This window comes from Elaeis guineensis, chromosome 1 (genome assembly GCF_000442705.2).
Source record: "Elaeis guineensis isolate ETL-2024a chromosome 1, EG11, whole genome shotgun sequence".
NCBI lineage: Eukaryota > Viridiplantae > Streptophyta > Magnoliopsida > Arecales > Arecaceae > Elaeis > Elaeis guineensis.
Window position 1 is genome coordinate 101,307,956 of NC_025993.2, and position 17,716 is coordinate 101,325,671.

General features: G+C 35.4%; 1 protein-coding gene across 1 annotated transcript; it reads left to right on the forward strand.

Annotated features, from left to right (window-relative positions):
* Positions 1–217: 217 nt before the first annotated feature.
* LOC105060760 (calcineurin B-like protein 3) lies at positions 218–15,876 on the forward strand. Its single transcript, XM_010944598.3, has 9 exons — positions 218–405; positions 2,173–2,327; positions 2,517–2,599; positions 2,938–2,997; positions 5,443–5,551; positions 6,887–6,939; positions 10,829–10,909; positions 12,783–12,895; positions 15,564–15,876. The coding sequence occupies exons 2-9, from the start codon at positions 2,204–2,206 to the stop codon at positions 15,619–15,621; spliced, it is 681 nt and encodes a 226-aa protein (XP_010942900.1). The 5' UTR covers positions 218–405; positions 2,173–2,203; the 3' UTR covers positions 15,622–15,876.
* Positions 15,877–17,716: the final 1,840 nt, after the last annotated feature.

Sequence of the window (17,716 nt, forward strand, 5' to 3'; positions counted from 1 at the left end):
TATAAAAAAATATCAGGATAATTTTCGTATTATATCGCATATGATCCTAAATTTTTATAAAATTCTAAATAGGTTATTTATAGATATTCCGAGATCTTTAAATTTTAATTAGTGAAATATGGTATTATTTTATCTTCGTATCCCATTTGGGCCTACGGACGCCATCTCGCAGATTTGTTTATCATCACCTTTGCGGCGGTTCAGAGAAGGCTGCGCGTCCTAATCATCCTCATCATTTGCATCAACCAAAGCTACTAAACAATAATGAAAGCCATACAAAAGTATAAAATAAACACACACAGATAAATACGGCGGCTTTTTCCGAGGGTTTGGAGGACCCAAGACGGAAGACATGCTGCTGATTCCGCCCTTACCCTTTCTGCCTTCTTTCATCCTTTTTTAAAGGCAAGACAAGAATCTCTCTCTCCTCTTTGAATTTTTTAAATTTTAATTTAATTTAATTTTTTTCGGTTCCGTTGGTTCTTCGGGCATCGGTGGTATGGGGATCGACGTGCGAGGATGACGCGTTTGGAATTTGTTACCGGTTGTTTGAATTTCGTGTTTTAGATCTATCTGGAATGAAGTATTTTTCTGTGGGTTTTGAACCGAACGTGATCGTTTTTTTTTTTTTTTTTTTTTTTAACGTTTTGTCTGATTTTATTGGGCAAATTAAGGGTTTGTATTAGTGACTTGATGGAGGTTTCGTTTTCTTCGATTTGTACGTGCATTGGGTGGAGTTTTAATCTAACAGGGGAAAAGAAAGAAGGGGTAATGGTGTGAAATTATGCAAATCAAACGGCGCAAAAAAAAAAAAAAAAGAAAAAATCTAGATGTTGATCCAATGAGTTAGATTCTCCGCCTTCCCATGTTAATTCTATAAAAAGGGGGGAAAATGACACTACGTAGAAGATGCAATTAGAAGATGTTGTCATTAGAGTCCAAGTCTCCCTGTGATACACTGCAACATTTAAACTTCCACATCTTTTGCCATTTTATTGACACAAGGTTTGTCAAGATTATTGATTATAGGGTGACAGAATTGCTTTGCCTTGAAAAGTTGGCCAGAGTTGCCGTTTTCTTATTTGATTAAGGGTTCTCAGTCTGAAATTTGAAGGTATTGCCGTTTCAAATAGGATTCAAAGTCACTCTTCATTCTACACAATCCCTTATGTTTGAAGGTGAGGACAATCTGTGTATGGCTAACGCATTTGTACCCACCAAATTTTTATCTAGTCGCCCACAGATACCCGTTTGCTTGGGTTTTACTCCTTGACTGCTCAATTTACAATTTTTTTAGGCAGGACCCTTATGAAATTTTCTTTAAAACCCACATAATAAGAGTTTCAAGCAAGGTCAAGGAATAATAAAGTCTTGCTATTTCCGATAAGCTATGGAGTTTCTGTACTTTTACAGTGATCCCTTGAACAAGGGCTCAGGCAAGGAGAACCTGTACGTGTTAGAAGGTTGTTCTCATGCACCAAGTTATTGTCAAGCCATACATCAGATGCCCAACTTGAGTTATCATAAAGGATTTATGCATTCTTTCTTTTAACTGTTCCAATTGTGGTTTGAACACAGATGCATGTATACCAGATACTCTTGTTATAGCTATAAATTATAGAATTCTCTTTAGCACCTACAAGGCCTAAGAAGTGATGATTCTTGCATTTAAGAGAAGGTAGAGTTGCTGTTCATTTTCACTGTTTGCACATTGGGGCTTGGAAAAGGAGTAGCCAAAAATTGTCAAATAGGTCATTTACAGCCCCTAATGGCCATCTTGTTCTGGCAATAAAATTGATGCATATCTCACTTGAAACAGCATGAAAGATTTGTGTACTTTCTTTCCTGATGGTGCCATTTGCATTTTTCAATACAGATGCAAGTGTGCTTCAAATCTGTAAATTGCTTATGCTGTATGAAATTTTCTGTAACAGTTAATACCCTAATTATGTTTCCTGTGAAGGATTTGATGACTAATGAAGCCATGCAATTTGAGATAAGGTTTAGGATTACTATTTATTTTTTTGTGATCAGGCTTGGGTGAGGAGAAACTCTAAATGGTTAAAAGGTTATTACTATTCCTACCTGCAGAATTATTGTCAAGCTGCATGCCAGAAGACCTTTTTTTTCAGAATTGCATTATTATTTATTTGTGTTCCTCTCTAATGGCAGGTATGGAGTTTGTTGATGAGTGGAGAGTATCATGTTGCAGTGCCTAGAAGGACTTAAGCCTTTCTTTGCTGTTCTGTTAAAGTGCTGTGATCTTGACCTGTATAAGCAATCAAAGGGCCTTGAAGACCCTGAACTTTTGGCCAGGGAAACAGTTTGTATGTTACTACCTTTGAAGTTGCTGTTGACATCAAGTAACATGGGAACATAAAATCTTATGGCTCATACAGCTCCTGATTTTTCAATATGAATAGCTATATTCTTGTCTCATCGCCTACTAATTCTGTTCTTTTTATAAATTAAAGAATGGTGCCAGCTCACTGAGACTCTGCTTCCTGTGTTTGCAGTTAGTGTAAGTGAAATTGAAGCACTATATGAGCTCTTTAAAAAGATCAGCAGTGCTGTGATTGATGACGGGTTGATCAACAAGGTAAGAAAATTTGTGCTACTCGTTGTGTGATTTCATGTATTTAATTACTATTTTTATATATATATATATATATACCTACCAGTTAATGATATTTGCTTATATTTTAAATTATATAGAACAAAAGTTTCTTTTTTGGAACTTCATTTGATTTTTCTATGATGTTTTAATTCCCTAGCACACCTACATGTCTTCTATTTTTCTGTCATCTGCTGAAATTTGGAATCTTTAAAAGTTTGGGCCACTATTACGTCAATGTGGGATATGAAGGTTTCTTTTTTAGTGAAAGATTATAATGTTTAGTTACCCTGTCTTTTTATATTTTAATTACCTTGCTGCAGGAAGAGTTTCAATTGGCTCTGTTCAAAACTAACAAAAAGGAGAGTTTGTTTGCTGATCGGGTATGTCCATGTAGAACTTGTTATTCATATTTAAGATTATCAAAGCACAACTTTGTCTCTCATGGTGATTTCCCCTTTGACCTTTCTATACTTGAAAATGCTCAGCATTCTGGGTATATGTTTTTTCCATTATTGAGGCCTTTTGGCTCCCACTCTACCAAATAAACCTCATTCTTGTCCTGTAATCATCATATGTATCATATCCAAAAATTTTTGAGTGATATATTCTTCTTTAGACTCCAAGAGAAATGGTCAGGCATTTTATTTTAAATTTATTGTCATGTAGTTAATCTTATGATAGGCCATACCATCATATGTATCATATCCAAAAATAATTTAAGTGTTATATAATCCTTTAGACTTCAAGAGAAATGGTTAGGCATTTCATTTTTTTAAATTTATTATCACTTAGTTAATCTTATGATGGGCCATATCAAAGACTCATCTATTAAGACTGGATTACATGTTATTGATAAAAAAATAAAACATTCACCTATCGATGATAATGTAATATTTAGTAGGTGGCATGAATCTCTTTAATTATGGTAAAGAACATGTTCAGGAGCTTTCTGCACTTATTCACTGTGTCATAACCTCTTTCTAATCTTGTTCATGCTCTAGCTAGGGGGTGCAATCGAGCTGAGCCGAGTCGAGTAGTTGGAAACTCGAGCTCAATTTGACTCAAAATACTCGGGCTTGAAACTCGACTTGAGATCGACCGAGTCTTAATATCCCAAGCTCGAACTCGGCTTGATGAAAAATAAGCAAAACTCAAGATCGACTCGACTCGAATATCAATCGAGACATACTCGAGCTCGAGTTTGAGCTCGAAATCGAGTCTTAGTCTATTAATAATATATATATTACTATATATTATAAATAAAAATAATATTATTAAAAATATATATATATTCGAGTAGGCTCGCCAACTTTTGAGTCGAGTATCTTGCTACTCGAGCTCAATAATAACCGAGTCGAGTTGAGTTTGAGTAGTTCGCGAGCAGCTCGACTCGTTTGCAACCCTAGCACTAGGTATAATTCCTACTGTATACCCTTTAGGTTCAAATATGTAACAAATGGATTTTATTTTATAATATAAATTGAAATGCTGTGGCATTACCATTCCCATTTTAACACCATTTGATGGTTCAGCCTTCAGCAATCTATCAATGTTACAACCCCATGTCTGTACTTCTTCCCTTTTAAACTAATAATCAAGCTCTAAATTTAATAAAAGAGATCAGGCAAACTACATATTTGCAACTCAGCATCAAGCTGGTTCTTTACCTTGTTTGAATTTTGAAAAACCAGAATAATTACCAAATCTTTTATTCAATCCAAATTAAACTGACTGCTGAAGAGCAAAGTAGAATCTTACCCACTTTTTATTTTTACTTTTTTTGTGTGTGTTTTGATCCATCGGATGGTCTCTCTAGTAAAATATTGTGTTATAGGGATTAGCCTTTCAACTCAATCAATTAAAGAAGCTATTGTTGATCTTCTATAAAGAGAATACAGAAGTGGTTTCAACCACCTGATTACACATGAAACTCGTGCTGACAATATTCCTGCCTCGGTGTTTATCATCAGCGAGGACTGAGCCCCCTTCAAACAGAAGGCCATGGTTTTCCATGAATAAGATAACAAAACATTGATAATTACAGACAAACTATTCTGTCCAGGTCTGGTCCTATGGCATCGAGACCTTTGAATATCTGCGACCTTATTTGTCAGCAAGGTTTTCAGTTGCTGCATGCCATGCTAATGCCAGCCGTGCATTAGCAAGGCATGTGCCATGTGCTGCGTTATTGCTAATGCATGGAATAGACTGGTGCCTGGCCCTGTTTGGTGGCATTTCTTTTTTTTCCCTCCAAATAGTGGCCTAAATCTTGTTTTCGTGTTAAAAAGGGTAAGGACTGGAAGAAATCTAAAATATCCTGTCATTGGTTACCTTGACATGTATGCGTGTTTGATTATTGTGGTATCTGACATAAAGTAATATAATATGCATTATACTACATTAACGCATCAGCATTAAAAAGTCGAACACTTGGCATGCTCAGAATATAGAATAATGATTACAAAAATAAACAATATAATAAACCATGGCAATTCAACCAGTAATTCTTAGGTATCAATGTTTTTAACATATTTAGATGAGTAATAACAAGTAATTTAGTATCCATGTTATTTGAACCTATTTGCATCATGCTAGAATGTGGTTTCTTTTTTTTCTTTCTGTGAAGAATTTTTCTCAATGTTTGCTTAATTCTTGCGTTAATGGTTGTTATGCTGTTTACTTTGCAAATGATGAGGTTTGGTTTCGAATGCTTTATACTTTATGATAAAATGACTAACAGAACAATGTAAAAAGTATATATGATGGTGTTATGCTTCATTTATTATGAGAAATTGCACTGAAGTTTCGCTCTTGAATTGTTACAGGTATTTGACTTGTTTGATACAAGACACAATGAAATCCTGGGATTTGAAGAGTTTGCACGTGCTCTTTCTGTATTTCATCCTAATGCTCCAATTGATGATAAGATAGAGTGTAAGTTGTTTAATCTTTCTCTGCATGAATGTCCTAATTTTGCAACATATACAAGCTTGGTAAGCATTTACTGTCAAATTTGCTTTCTGGTCCAATTGTAGTTTTGGAACTTATACTATGTTTATAATGCATGAGAAGAGCAAATATATGACTTTAGATGCAGATCAATAGTCTCAGGCACTCTTGATAGATAATTGTATTGTGAAAACCTTCAGTACCATTTAAAACACTTGAAAGCTATGGTCATGTGGTGAGAAATCCTGGAATTTTAATTCTGAAAGCTTTGAGTTGTACCATTTTGTACCCAAACTCCAGAATATCATTACATGTTGGGTGGAATGGGATTTTGTAGTAGAACATGTCATGCTACTTTGGAATGTTGATGCTAGGCAATCATGGCATTGTTATACCAAAAAAATCAAGTTATATGGACACATGATCCTTTAATGATTAATTAAATCTTGTTCCCTTGAATTTCTAGTATTTTGTCGATTTTATGTGGACATGAGATGGTTTCATCTTCACTTACACAGATAACATTTTTAGTTCAATCATATTGGCAAGTGAATATAGATTAGAGATCAAGGTACAAGGAGCAACATGATGCACTTGTGCCTATCATAGGATAGCATGATTCAGTGGGGTACTGTTCCATGCTATGCCATGCTAGTCATGTTTCAGGGTTCATAGCAAAGGGTATCAGCCCATGCTAGTCTACACTGGTTTTTGTTGGTTGGTACACTGGCATGTATCCACTTGTATTCATGTATGTAGAATAAATAGAAGAGTATGTACCCCTCATTATGTGCTTGTACCTGGTTGGCATGCTGTTTATGTATGGTATAGACCTCGATGCCTGTGTCCTGGACATGGATTCATGTTTGAGATGGTGTCCTCCAAGAGTGTCAGCTAGGTGTTGGGTTGCTTCTTAAGTAAGTATACCCCCTTTTTTTTTTGGGTCAAGTTAAGCTAGCATTTTAACTGCTATCATTTCTACCACTTTGTGTTATATAAGCATTCTTTATAATATGCATGTGCTCCTGACTGTATCATTGCGCATGTATGTACGGGCACACATGCATCTGCCTGCATGCTTGCGCATATGCATGTGAGTGTGCTCTGCATGCTTGTGCTTGTGCATGGGCATGTATGTGTGTGCCTGCCTGTCTGCATGCTTGTAGTCAGCCTCACAACTAGAAATGCATTTTGCGAACTTCCAGGCCATGCTTTTTACATATTATATTTTAAATACACATATGTCTTTCTTCAAATTTATCTTGTTACTGTTGACTGAATTATGATGGATGAAATCTAAATGTATACGATATTTTCTAGTTTCTTTCCAACTGTACGATCTCAAGCAGCAAGGATTTATTGAAAGACAAGAGGTACGCTATATTTATTTGAACATGCATTGTACTGGTTGTTGAGCATTGAATATTAGGATGCACTTTCATTTCAATTGTATGTGATTAGGTTCTGGATATGCCAAATCCAAATCTTTCCATCTACATTATCTATAGCATGCTGGGTTTATGATTATTTTTCCTTATTGTTTTCTAAATGGATGTTGAATTTTTCGTATTCCAGTATATGGATTGCTTTCTGAGTCTCTAACTTATTTGTAATATTGTGTGCTCTAACTTAAAGTAACAGAGTCTCAGCTAGATTAGATCTTATGCAGCATCTTTCTTGTTTGTTATTGTAGATGTCCTTGTTAATGGTTTTCAAACTGGAGGTGTGGGCCCATATATTAACTGTAGAGCCATCAGTTGTTGTCCAGAATTGTTCAAAGCAGGAAAAAAGAAAGGTGGAAAAACAGTTTTAAGACCAGTACCAGGCAGCACATGGCTGATCTATGGCTGCTTGTTTGGGTCAGTTCGGGTTGATGCACTCATAAATCAGTCTTGAGGGAGTTCTGACTACCAGTTCCTGGTTGATGTGGTACATAGCAGCCATTACAGGCCGGAACACCCAATGCTTGAACCCTTGCTTGCTCTGATAGAAATCTTTGAACCTAAGAAAGGTCGTTTATATAAACAATTTGTTTCGTTTGGATTAACACTTGAAAGATGATTAGTATACCACTTGATGGCCTCACTGTTTTACAAACTAAAAACGTGTAACATTGACAGATTTTACTGTTATCAGTATGAGAATCAATTGGGCTTCCCATGAGACCTTTCATTGGTTTCCACAAGTGTCTCTTTTGGAGTCACACTCGAAGGCCCTAGAATTGGACCTAGGTCGCTATGGAATAACACCACAGCAAGGCAGAGTCATGTCACTAGAGAGGAACCCTCACAATGGGGCTGTAACTTTATCTCATTCAGTGCCTGATCGAAAAGCATGGGTATCTGTAACTTCTAGGAAATTAGTATTAATACTTGTAGATGCCTTTAGAATTCAACTTAGTTATGAAGAAAGTGCAGGGTAAAGTGAGATTTTTACAGAAACTCAACCAAAAAAAGGGACTACCTGGTGCAATAGAAACTATATTTAATTGACCAAACACAATTGATTTTGGCATAGTATAGGTTGTTGCTCTGTTTCCAACTAGGCTGGTCACTCATCAAGAGGCTGCAGATGTCTCATGCTGATATGTATCCTATGAAGGCTGATTAGTTTTGTTACATTTGCGCAAAAGTTTTTGTCCTAGATATCTGAAGGCTGTTTTGAACTTGGATATTGACAAGCATTTGGACATTTTTTTAATATATGAAGATTCCTCTCTTCTCTCTTCTCTTTTTTCTTTTTTCTTTTTTTTTTTTTTTTTTTTTTTTGCTTTGGAAGTCAAAATGTGGCATGGTGGACTGTGAGTGCATCAATTGCTGATTATCTTGGTCATGTCCTTGTTCAGGGAACCCTTTGACCCCAAAACTGGCTTTGGCACGAAAATTAACGCATGGGCCTCTTGGTTCCATGTCAACTTTCTGAACAAATCCCATTCAACCGTGTTACTCCTAGTCATGGTCCAAATTTATTAACTTGAGTATTGTGCATATGAGATGATTTCTTTTGCGATTCTACTTTAAGAGTACTTATGGTCCTTAATTTTAATATCTTCAGGCACCTTGAGGCTTCAGCTACTTGTCCCTGCTCTTTATTTCCCATTGAAATGCTTTTGAGATTTCTCTTTGTTTGTTCCACTAGCTAGTGGTTGCATGAATTTATTTAAATAGAACCGTAACAATCCTGTACGTGATATCCCGATCCTTTTAGATTTTGGAGTTAGAATTTTGTTAGAAGTAAACTGTCAACTACCATTTTCTATATTTTGTTTTATATAACATAACAATGTGGCTTACTGAGGAGGCTATGCACCTAATAGTTTTACAATCAGTTGCAATTAGTTTGTGCCCTATGTGATAAAAAGGGTCCTCAAAATATTTTTTTTGTCCTATTTTCTCCGAGCCTCGTTTCCTTAGAGAGCATGATCCATGTGATGTAACTGAACATATCATTGTCAGCAATGTATGTATGAGATCCATATGATGCTTATTGACAAGATAACTTCTGTTGGGCAGATAACCACGTATCTAAGCAAGGTTTATTTTTTATGGGTCCATCTAACTAAGCAAGGTTTATTTTTTATGGCTCCATCTTTCTGTAAAAAGAGCCATGGGAATGAAAAAACTTGTTCAGTGGATGCCCTTCCTATCAATTCCAAAATCATTGGCTCTATCTGTGTTCCTGATAAAGTTAAAATTTCTCACCTATCAATATCGTGAATTTCCTCTTCATGAATTTCATTTGCCTTCTATATGCTCTAATTTGATATCTACAGTTGAGTTTTTCAATCCTTTTCTATGCATCGATTCTTCTGCTTAGCTTGTTTTCTAGTGTTCTATGTTTTTTGCCGCCTATGTGAGCTACCTGGATCACATTGTAGTTATAATTCTGTTTTGGTGTCAGGAGCATACAAGAGAAAAATACAGGAAGCGTAAATGAAAACACAACGATCATTATAGCTGTCTTAAGATTGTGTCAGAGTAGTTACAATGGCTGCTGCAAATTTTAGTTAAATTAGGTTTACTGCAGGTACTTAAGCTTGGCTAAAATGAATCCTTTGTCAGTTGCATACATGTCATAGAAGCACAAAACCATATCCTTGGTTAATGAGAATGCTTTTTCAATGCCTTTACTTCAACTTCTTTTTGTAGTTTCCTAAATTGCCAGCTCCTCATTCCTAGCCCTTGGACAAAGTCTGCTCTCCTTATATGGTCCTTTTAACCTTAACTCCACTTGTCATATCATCTTGTTCACTAATTTACAATTCAAGGCAACTCCACTTCCTCTTATTTCTTATATTTGCAAGTCATGTTATGTACTTGGGACCTCTTTCTCATTTACCATTCTCTTCATAACAAAATTGCCTGGTCTTCCTTCTACTGGATCTGCAAATTAACTTAGAAGATTTTTGCCTCCAAGGCCTTTGCAAACCATAAAAATCAAAACTATCAGGCACCATAAATTCCAGCAAAACTTGGCCTTGACCTGGTCAAGCTGAGACAGGCAGCTTGCTATATCGACCTAGACTTAGGTCCATGTGGATACTAATTCATGTAAGCATTTAATGTTTAAAAAAAATAGAAAAAGGCAACTTTGGAATACATGCCTGGTAACATATTAGTCTAAGATTCTATATTCAGTGGCAATGGAAATAAAAACACCTTTATTCAATGAAATATTCAAAGATCCATGCAACTGTTCTGATGTCATCCAGAAAAGGTCCTACTATTTGTACTTTTTGTATAATTGATACTTGATTTGGAGTGATGTTTTGGTTTTTTTATTTTAGTTAATTGGTATTTTGCAGCTTTGAATTAGTAGATATAAATTAGACTCTCCTGTATTCAGCCAAATTTAGTGTCTAAAACCCTTGTCTGATGAGTACTTTAGTATGGCTCAATGAATGACCTGGTTTGTTCTGCATGACTTGTTCAGTCTCCCTATTACAAACAATTTATGTACCACAACTACAGTACTCACAGATTGTGGATAATGAATGAGAAGGAACCTACTTGGTTTTTATTTTGTTTTCCTTCCGTAGCTTGATGTTAAATGCCAACTGGGAAACATGTGTTAGTATATTATCTTAGGTGCATTCCATTTAATTGCCTGCTCACATGTTTTTCAGAATCAAATTGCCTTATCAAACATCACTTCAGCAGAACTTGTTTCCTAATTTAGGTTCTGAATTCTGATAGACCTCTGCTGTGAAGCTAGAGTTGTTTCACCTGGTCACAGGTTGCAACTAAAGATTTTGTTGCACAGGTCAAGCAAATGGTAGTCGCTACGCTTGCTGAATCGGGCATGAATCTTTCTGATGAAGTCATAGAAAGTATTATTGACAAGGTGGCCTACTGAACAAATATTATTTTTGAATTGTTTGCCATATATATGTATCCTCTTCTGCATATCTGCGACATTTTTGCTGTTTGATATCTTCAAAGAACATTCAATTATTTATCTATGGATCACTTGTTAATCGCGAACCACAGTATTCTTTCTTTTTGATGCTCATTTGCTTTCTATTGTAATACAGCCTAACAACTAATAATACACACACATTTCCATTGACGATCGCCTTTAATATGCAATTTTTTTCTGCATTACCTGATGAAGACTCTGATTATAATGGCTTGGCTTGCAACCAAGGATAAACATATTCCATGCGAGAAGTTGAGTAAAAAGGGTTTTATGAAGATCAATAGCAGGAAGGATTGAATTTTTCATGAGCATGTATGGAGATTTAAAAAGCACACTAGGAGATCATGAAGAATGGAGCTTGGTTTAAGATTGCATCATTTTAATATTTTTTGTTTCTTAAATTCAATTATCTTCATTTCTTCATACATTTTCGGCACAATGTTTTGTGGCTGAATTTAAACTTGTGAGAATGATGGTTGGTTATAAATTTTGATTCATATCACCATCCCATAAGATCTGTTGGGATTTATTAGCTGGATGTTTGTTGAAAGTGAATGAATTATTGCATGGATATATTTGGCTCACCATATACTCAGCTATGCCCATGGCTGAAGGCAACATAATTCAAAACAGGACAAGTGCTTCAAGTTCTTGTATTAGTCAAGGTAGGTGCAAGGTATGAAAGGATTGGAAGAGGTATTTTGGTGCACGGAATTGGAGCCAAATTAAATAATTGCATGCAGCTAAAGTGGTGATGGTAGAAGTCTAAGGTGCTTTGACCATGAAGTTAGTGCAAAGGGAGTTTATATGGCTAAAACCTAATGATGGAGTCTTGTCCTGTCAATTGCATTAAGAGCTATAAGTATGTTCTGGTCCACCTCATAGAATGACCATGATTAATGCTTTTAGGAGGTTTTTTTGTCCTTTAACTCACTACATCATGTTCTTGTATTAATGCTGATCTATAATGTTTCGTTCTAGGGTCTTCCATGTGACTTATAGTCTATTTCTTTAGATTCTTCAAGAATTATATACTTGGACATTTGGACTAGGCTATGCATAAAGATTGCAAGGATGGCTATGATCTTCTATTGACAAATATAAGAGGTAGGTGTTATGTATACTCGAAAGCAACTCGAGATATAAAATGTGGGTGTTAGTAAACTTAAAAGCAATGTTTGCTGTAACGGTCAATACCGTACTATACTGGGCATACAGTACCATAACAATGCCAAACTGGTATACACTGTCTCATATCATATTGACACTCAGTATGCCTTGTCGTCTTGTATTGTACTGTGTACTAATACTGTAATAGAATGGTACCGGTATGGGTTCCGGTACCAAGATGGCAAGCCTTGCTTGAAATTAATTCCAACATACTTTTCTTACATTCGGACTCTAGGATAGATCTTTCCTATTGCTTAAGAAAAAAAGAGTTAAAAAAGGACTATAGAGTTGCACATGGGGGGAGTGCCTGTTAGCCAGTTGAGGCTTGTTTAAGAAACAACTTGGACTTTGGACTACTTAAGAAGCCATTGCTAAAAAAGAAAATAATATAAAAAAAAGCTTCAAATAACATGCCATAATCATAGGAGTGAGTCCTACCACCAAAGGCTTTTACCCATTGTTATATAGAGATGGATATCATGTTTTGTGCATGTTGCTGTAGGACCAATATTTTCTTTCATTGTGGGTATCGTTGAAAATTTCTTCATGTTTAACTGTCTTCTTATGATGGGATATAAATATTTCTGGCTAATCCACATGATGTTTCTTTCTTATTCTTTTATCCCAGACATTTGAGGAAGCTGATTCAAAACATGATGGAAAAATTGACAAGGAAGAGTGGCGTAGCCTTGTCTTGAGACATCCTTCTTTGCTAAAGAATATGACCCTCCAATATCTCAAGTATATCCTCGTTATTGATTTGTTATCAATATGGTTATGATATATGTATTAAATCACATGAATTTTTGATGAGAATGGACTTCTGTCCTTTTTACTGCTACATAGCTTGCATATGACATATTTGTGGATAAACATAGCACACATATGGTTATTTGGAAATTTTGCTTTGCCTACTCATGGTTATATCCTGACTGGCTGGCCTAGGATGGATCTATAGGCATGTAAAAATCTTCATCTCCATGCTTTGGAAATTTTAGGAAGTGTCTTCTCATTGTTATGCTGAAAATTTGGGGATTGTCAGAGTGAGGTCAATATCTCAGCTGGGCATTAAGCTGAAATGTTAGTCATAAAAATTCAAACCTTCTGACTGAGAAATAACAGTGAGGTACATGTATGGAAAACATATATTTTGCCTTTAAGAGTCTAGGTATGTGTCCGTACCAAAAGAATGAAAAACTACATATGTACATTACCTTGATCTTATTTATCATATCGAAGGTTTCAATCACTCTTGGAGGCTTAGGGGGACTCAAGATGGATAATACACCACAAGGTTGCCTTCCAAGAAGGGGGAGATGTAAGAAAGGTGATGTAATAGTAAGTGGGCCAAAGCGCTGATGGTCTTGAAGAAAATACTCCATGGTCAGGAGGTCATGAGTGTATTGAGGCATCAAAACAATTGATGAATAGTAGATGTGAGTATGTGACAGTGTGAGGCAAGGTTACTAGAGATAAGCTCACTAAGTATGGGAAATCAGGGGCAACCATGAAAAAGGGAACATGTATATAAAGATGCTAGAATTTGATGCAGATGCTAGACAAAGGTAGAGAGCAAAACAGTCCAACAGTTTTTTGAGGGAATCGAGACAGTTCAATGTTAAGCTTACGGAAGACCAATCATGAGTTAGAAATGTAAAGAACATGATTACATTAGGTGCATAGTAGTAGAATGAAACTTGAGTGGTGTTGGCATGGATGGAGTATGATTGTAGTACATTTAGTCAAATATATAAATTTACGCAGCCTAAGACTCTAGTAGTAGGATGCTTTTGCATCTATATAAACTAGCTAAAAAATTCTATATAACACCATCAACTTACCATGTTATACAAAAGAATGAAAAAAAATAAATGTCGAATAACACATATGTGAGTCTTTACAAAAAATGTTAAACCAGTACTGTAGCTATGTTTAAGATCTTAGTTTGGAGTAGTGTGACCAAGAAAACCCACATAGAAACCTTAATCTGATTGATTTATGGTGCAGTTTATTTTTAATCCTTGAATTAAGTTATCTGACTAGGGTGTTCCTTGCAACAAACATTATTTTGCAAAATCATGAAATTTATTTTGTAAAATTCATTTCTCCTTTAGAAATTGGCCTGTTTTGGTAAAGACCATGCAAGTCTTTCCTACATAAATAAATTTCACTTGTGTAACAAAGCATTGTGGAAGATACTATCATTAAAAGGAATTGATGTGGGCCTGCACAAGCTGTGGAGTGTCTGGTATAATTTGATGCAGAGCGAAGAATCTTATTGGGGCCTGACATTCCATGAATAATTTTGAAACTCCAGGAACATGGAAGCAGGTGGTGCATGGCTGTTGTCAGCCCATGTTGTAGCATCTTGGGCTAAGTCCAGCAATAAGTAACCCTCATGTTTGGTTGCCACCATTGCCAACCTGATAGCAGCCTAGGATGTTTGGGCCAAGGCAATTTAGGGTGAGAAGGGGTTACCATCAACTTTGGAAGACTTGTTGGCGGGAAGGGAAACCCATTTTAAAGGTCATGCAAAATAAGCTCACACAACCAACGAACAACCTTTTACTTGAACAAATAGGGCAAGGTTTTGTCCTTGATCTTCCTTTTCAATTAACATTTTAATTATTGTTATATACATTGAAATGATATGCTTTATTGAATTTGTGAAATGGTAATTTTTTTTGGAGTCTTGGACATTGCATGACACCTCCAATGAAACATAAACATATCATGTCGGAGTTGACTCTTGTAGAAGTTTGGACATGACATCACACATCACCACTTAGTTTGCCCCACCAAAATAGGGGAAAATTTATAAGCTAACACTTGCAATGAAGTTTAATATCATACAAGTGAAAAACATCATGCAAGTTCTGGTAGTTCCTATATTGGCCAGAGTAACCAGGCACCTCTTGGTTGTGGCCTAACCATAAGTGGTTTTAGTGTATTGCTACAGGCTTAGATATATTGTCTCTCATGTTTATTGCTTTTTAGTTTCTCTCGTTAGATATGGTACTGGAGATTGTAGCTTGGGGCTAACTACTTGAGTCTGGTAATTGAGTTGATTTCATGAACTTGATGATGTTTAGTGCTAGTCAGATTTCTGTGTTACTATAACATATATCTTATCAGATTTCCCATCATATGATTCAGGTATATATTTTGCAACTTGTCATATGATTGCATATGTTGCATCTAGAATAAATATACATGTATAGATACAAGAAAGGAAGTATTTATTTTTTCATATATTATATATTTATTATGCTGATACTTTTCCGGGACAGACAAAATATCTGTCAAAATCTGCATCTATTCTAAGTTTCAAATGTTTCATTCTCCTTATTTGAACTTCATGCACATGCTTCATGATTGATTTGCTAATTATTATGTATTTCATAAACAGGGACATCACCACCACCTTCCCAAGTTTTGTGTTCCATTCTCAAGTTGATGACACCTGAGTTTGCAGTGACATTCGTGATGGTTTGTTAGTCTCTATTTGGACTATAGGAGCATCATAATTTGACCATGCCCAGGAGAATAGTGTTAGAAACAATTGGTTGTCAAGAAAAATATTGACTTTATTTCTTTTTCCTTTCTTTTGGGAAATGTTACTTCAATATCCTTGTAGTATGATTTATAATTGTTTTTATTTATGAAGGGCTTGTATTATGCACAAAAGTTGCATTACTTTAGTGAATTGTATTCTTAGCAAACTAACATCCCTATCTGTTCTGGGGGCACTTTTTTTTTTTCTTCAAAAAAGAAAAATATAAACAGGTAGGCTCCTTTGATAGCTACTGAGCCTCCCTGTTTAGTGCAGTGGTTTCAGAATCGATGGATGTTATTTGTGGTTATTAAACCACTGAATGGTTTTGTCAGTAAATTGTGGAAGATCTTTTCATGCCAAACTCTGCTGTTTAAGACTCCATTCTATACTTGAGTGGTGTATTGGATAGACTATATTTGTTTTAGGTGCATCGTCTTTGTTTTGCTTGTTTTATAATAATAAAATGTTCACAAGCAATGTCGCTAAGAAGTGTGGTTTAAAGTCTATGCTACATGTAGGATGGCGCCGCCCATCCTCTTCCGTGGGACATAGAGACCTCATCAATCGGCTGTGTGGATTTTTCTATCAGGTATATTTTTCAAGGGGCAAATTCGGCAGTTGGCTGTATGGTTGCCTTTGTCACGGAGCACGCTAAGCCATTTATTTTTTGATATTTCTAGATATATGCACACAAAAATTGTATGAATGGTCCATCTTATATTAAAAATAAATAAATAAATAATAACATAATACTTTTTTTTTTCTATTTTCTCTCCTTATCCTTTTCATCCTCTATTGGATTGACAATATTAAATCAAATTTGAAATAATGTAGGTTATGTGATGAAATGAATAAATATTATTTTAGTCATTGTCTAGAGGTGCAATCGAGTTGAGTAGCTAAAGGTTCGAGCTCAATTTGATTTCAAATACTTAGACTCAAAATTTGATCAAGGTTAATCGAGTTTTAGAATCCAAGTTAGAATTCAACTTGATCAAAAATAATAATAAAAAAAAATAATACTTGAGATTGATTTGGTTCGATTCTAATATCAATCAAGTCATATTTTTGCTTAAATTTAAGTATTGATCATAATTAAAAATATAGTTAAAATATAATTAAATATAATTAAATATTTTAAATATTAAATTAAAATATATTATAAATAAAAGATAATAATATATATTTGATTAGACATGTAAACTTTTGAGTCATGTATTTTACTATTGAAGCTCGATTTAAAAAATTGTTTGGGCTCTTTGAAATTGACTTGAGCTCGAGTAATAGACGAGCCGAGCTTGAATAGTTTGCGGGCTTAACTCGAACTTAAGTGATAGTCAAGTTAAACTTAGATCCGGGTTAAGTTTGAATAGTTCGCAAGTTGTTTAGCTCATTTGCATTTCTATCACTGCTGTAAAATCAGTTCTTGACCAACCAGATACATATGGAAAGTATTTGATACCTTATACTTGATTTGGAGTTGGATCAGCATACAAAATTTCTGAAGTTCTTGTCATCTATTAGGTTGGTGAAACTATTAACCAAGACCATTTTGATTGCAGTAGTTGAATTGTGTCTGAAGCTACATCCTCTGGGCATTCCGGTGAAATATGATCACAAGCGTATAATTACGACCTCTTTTTGATTGTATATAATTACGTCCTGTTATCTCATGTTAATTGTATGGATTTCAAAGTTAGACCATCTCTAATATTTGTATAGAAAGTGATGTTTCACAAAAGCAGTTCCTAAAGGTTAAAAACTCAGACACAATTGTGGCGCGTGAGTGAGAAGTGAAAATTTTGTGCTGGAAATCGCCTCAGCTCCTACGCAATCTCAAAGTTGGACTTGAAGTTAGGTTCAAGTGTCCAATGAAACTGCTTGAAGTTTACTCATTTTGGAATCTTCGACTTGCACTCTTTGTTGATACCTTTTCCGCAAAAAGCCTCTAAAATACCCACTTTCTTGAAGGGCCACACCAGCATCACTACCCACATTGCTCCTCC

Excerpts from the sequence above, each read along its gene's own strand:
- LOC105060760 (XM_010944598.3), top strand. The coding sequence starts at position 2,204 with ATGTTGCAGTGCCTAGAAGGACTTAAGCCTTTCTTTGCTGTTCTGTTA. Across the intron at positions 2,328-2,516 it reads TTTGGCCAGGGAAACAGTTT|TTAGTGTAAGTGAAATTGAA; the intron begins GTATGTTACTAC and ends CTGTGTTTGCAG. Across the intron at positions 10,910-12,782 it reads TAGAAAGTATTATTGACAAG|ACATTTGAGGAAGCTGATTC; the intron begins GTGGCCTACTGA and ends CTTTTATCCCAG.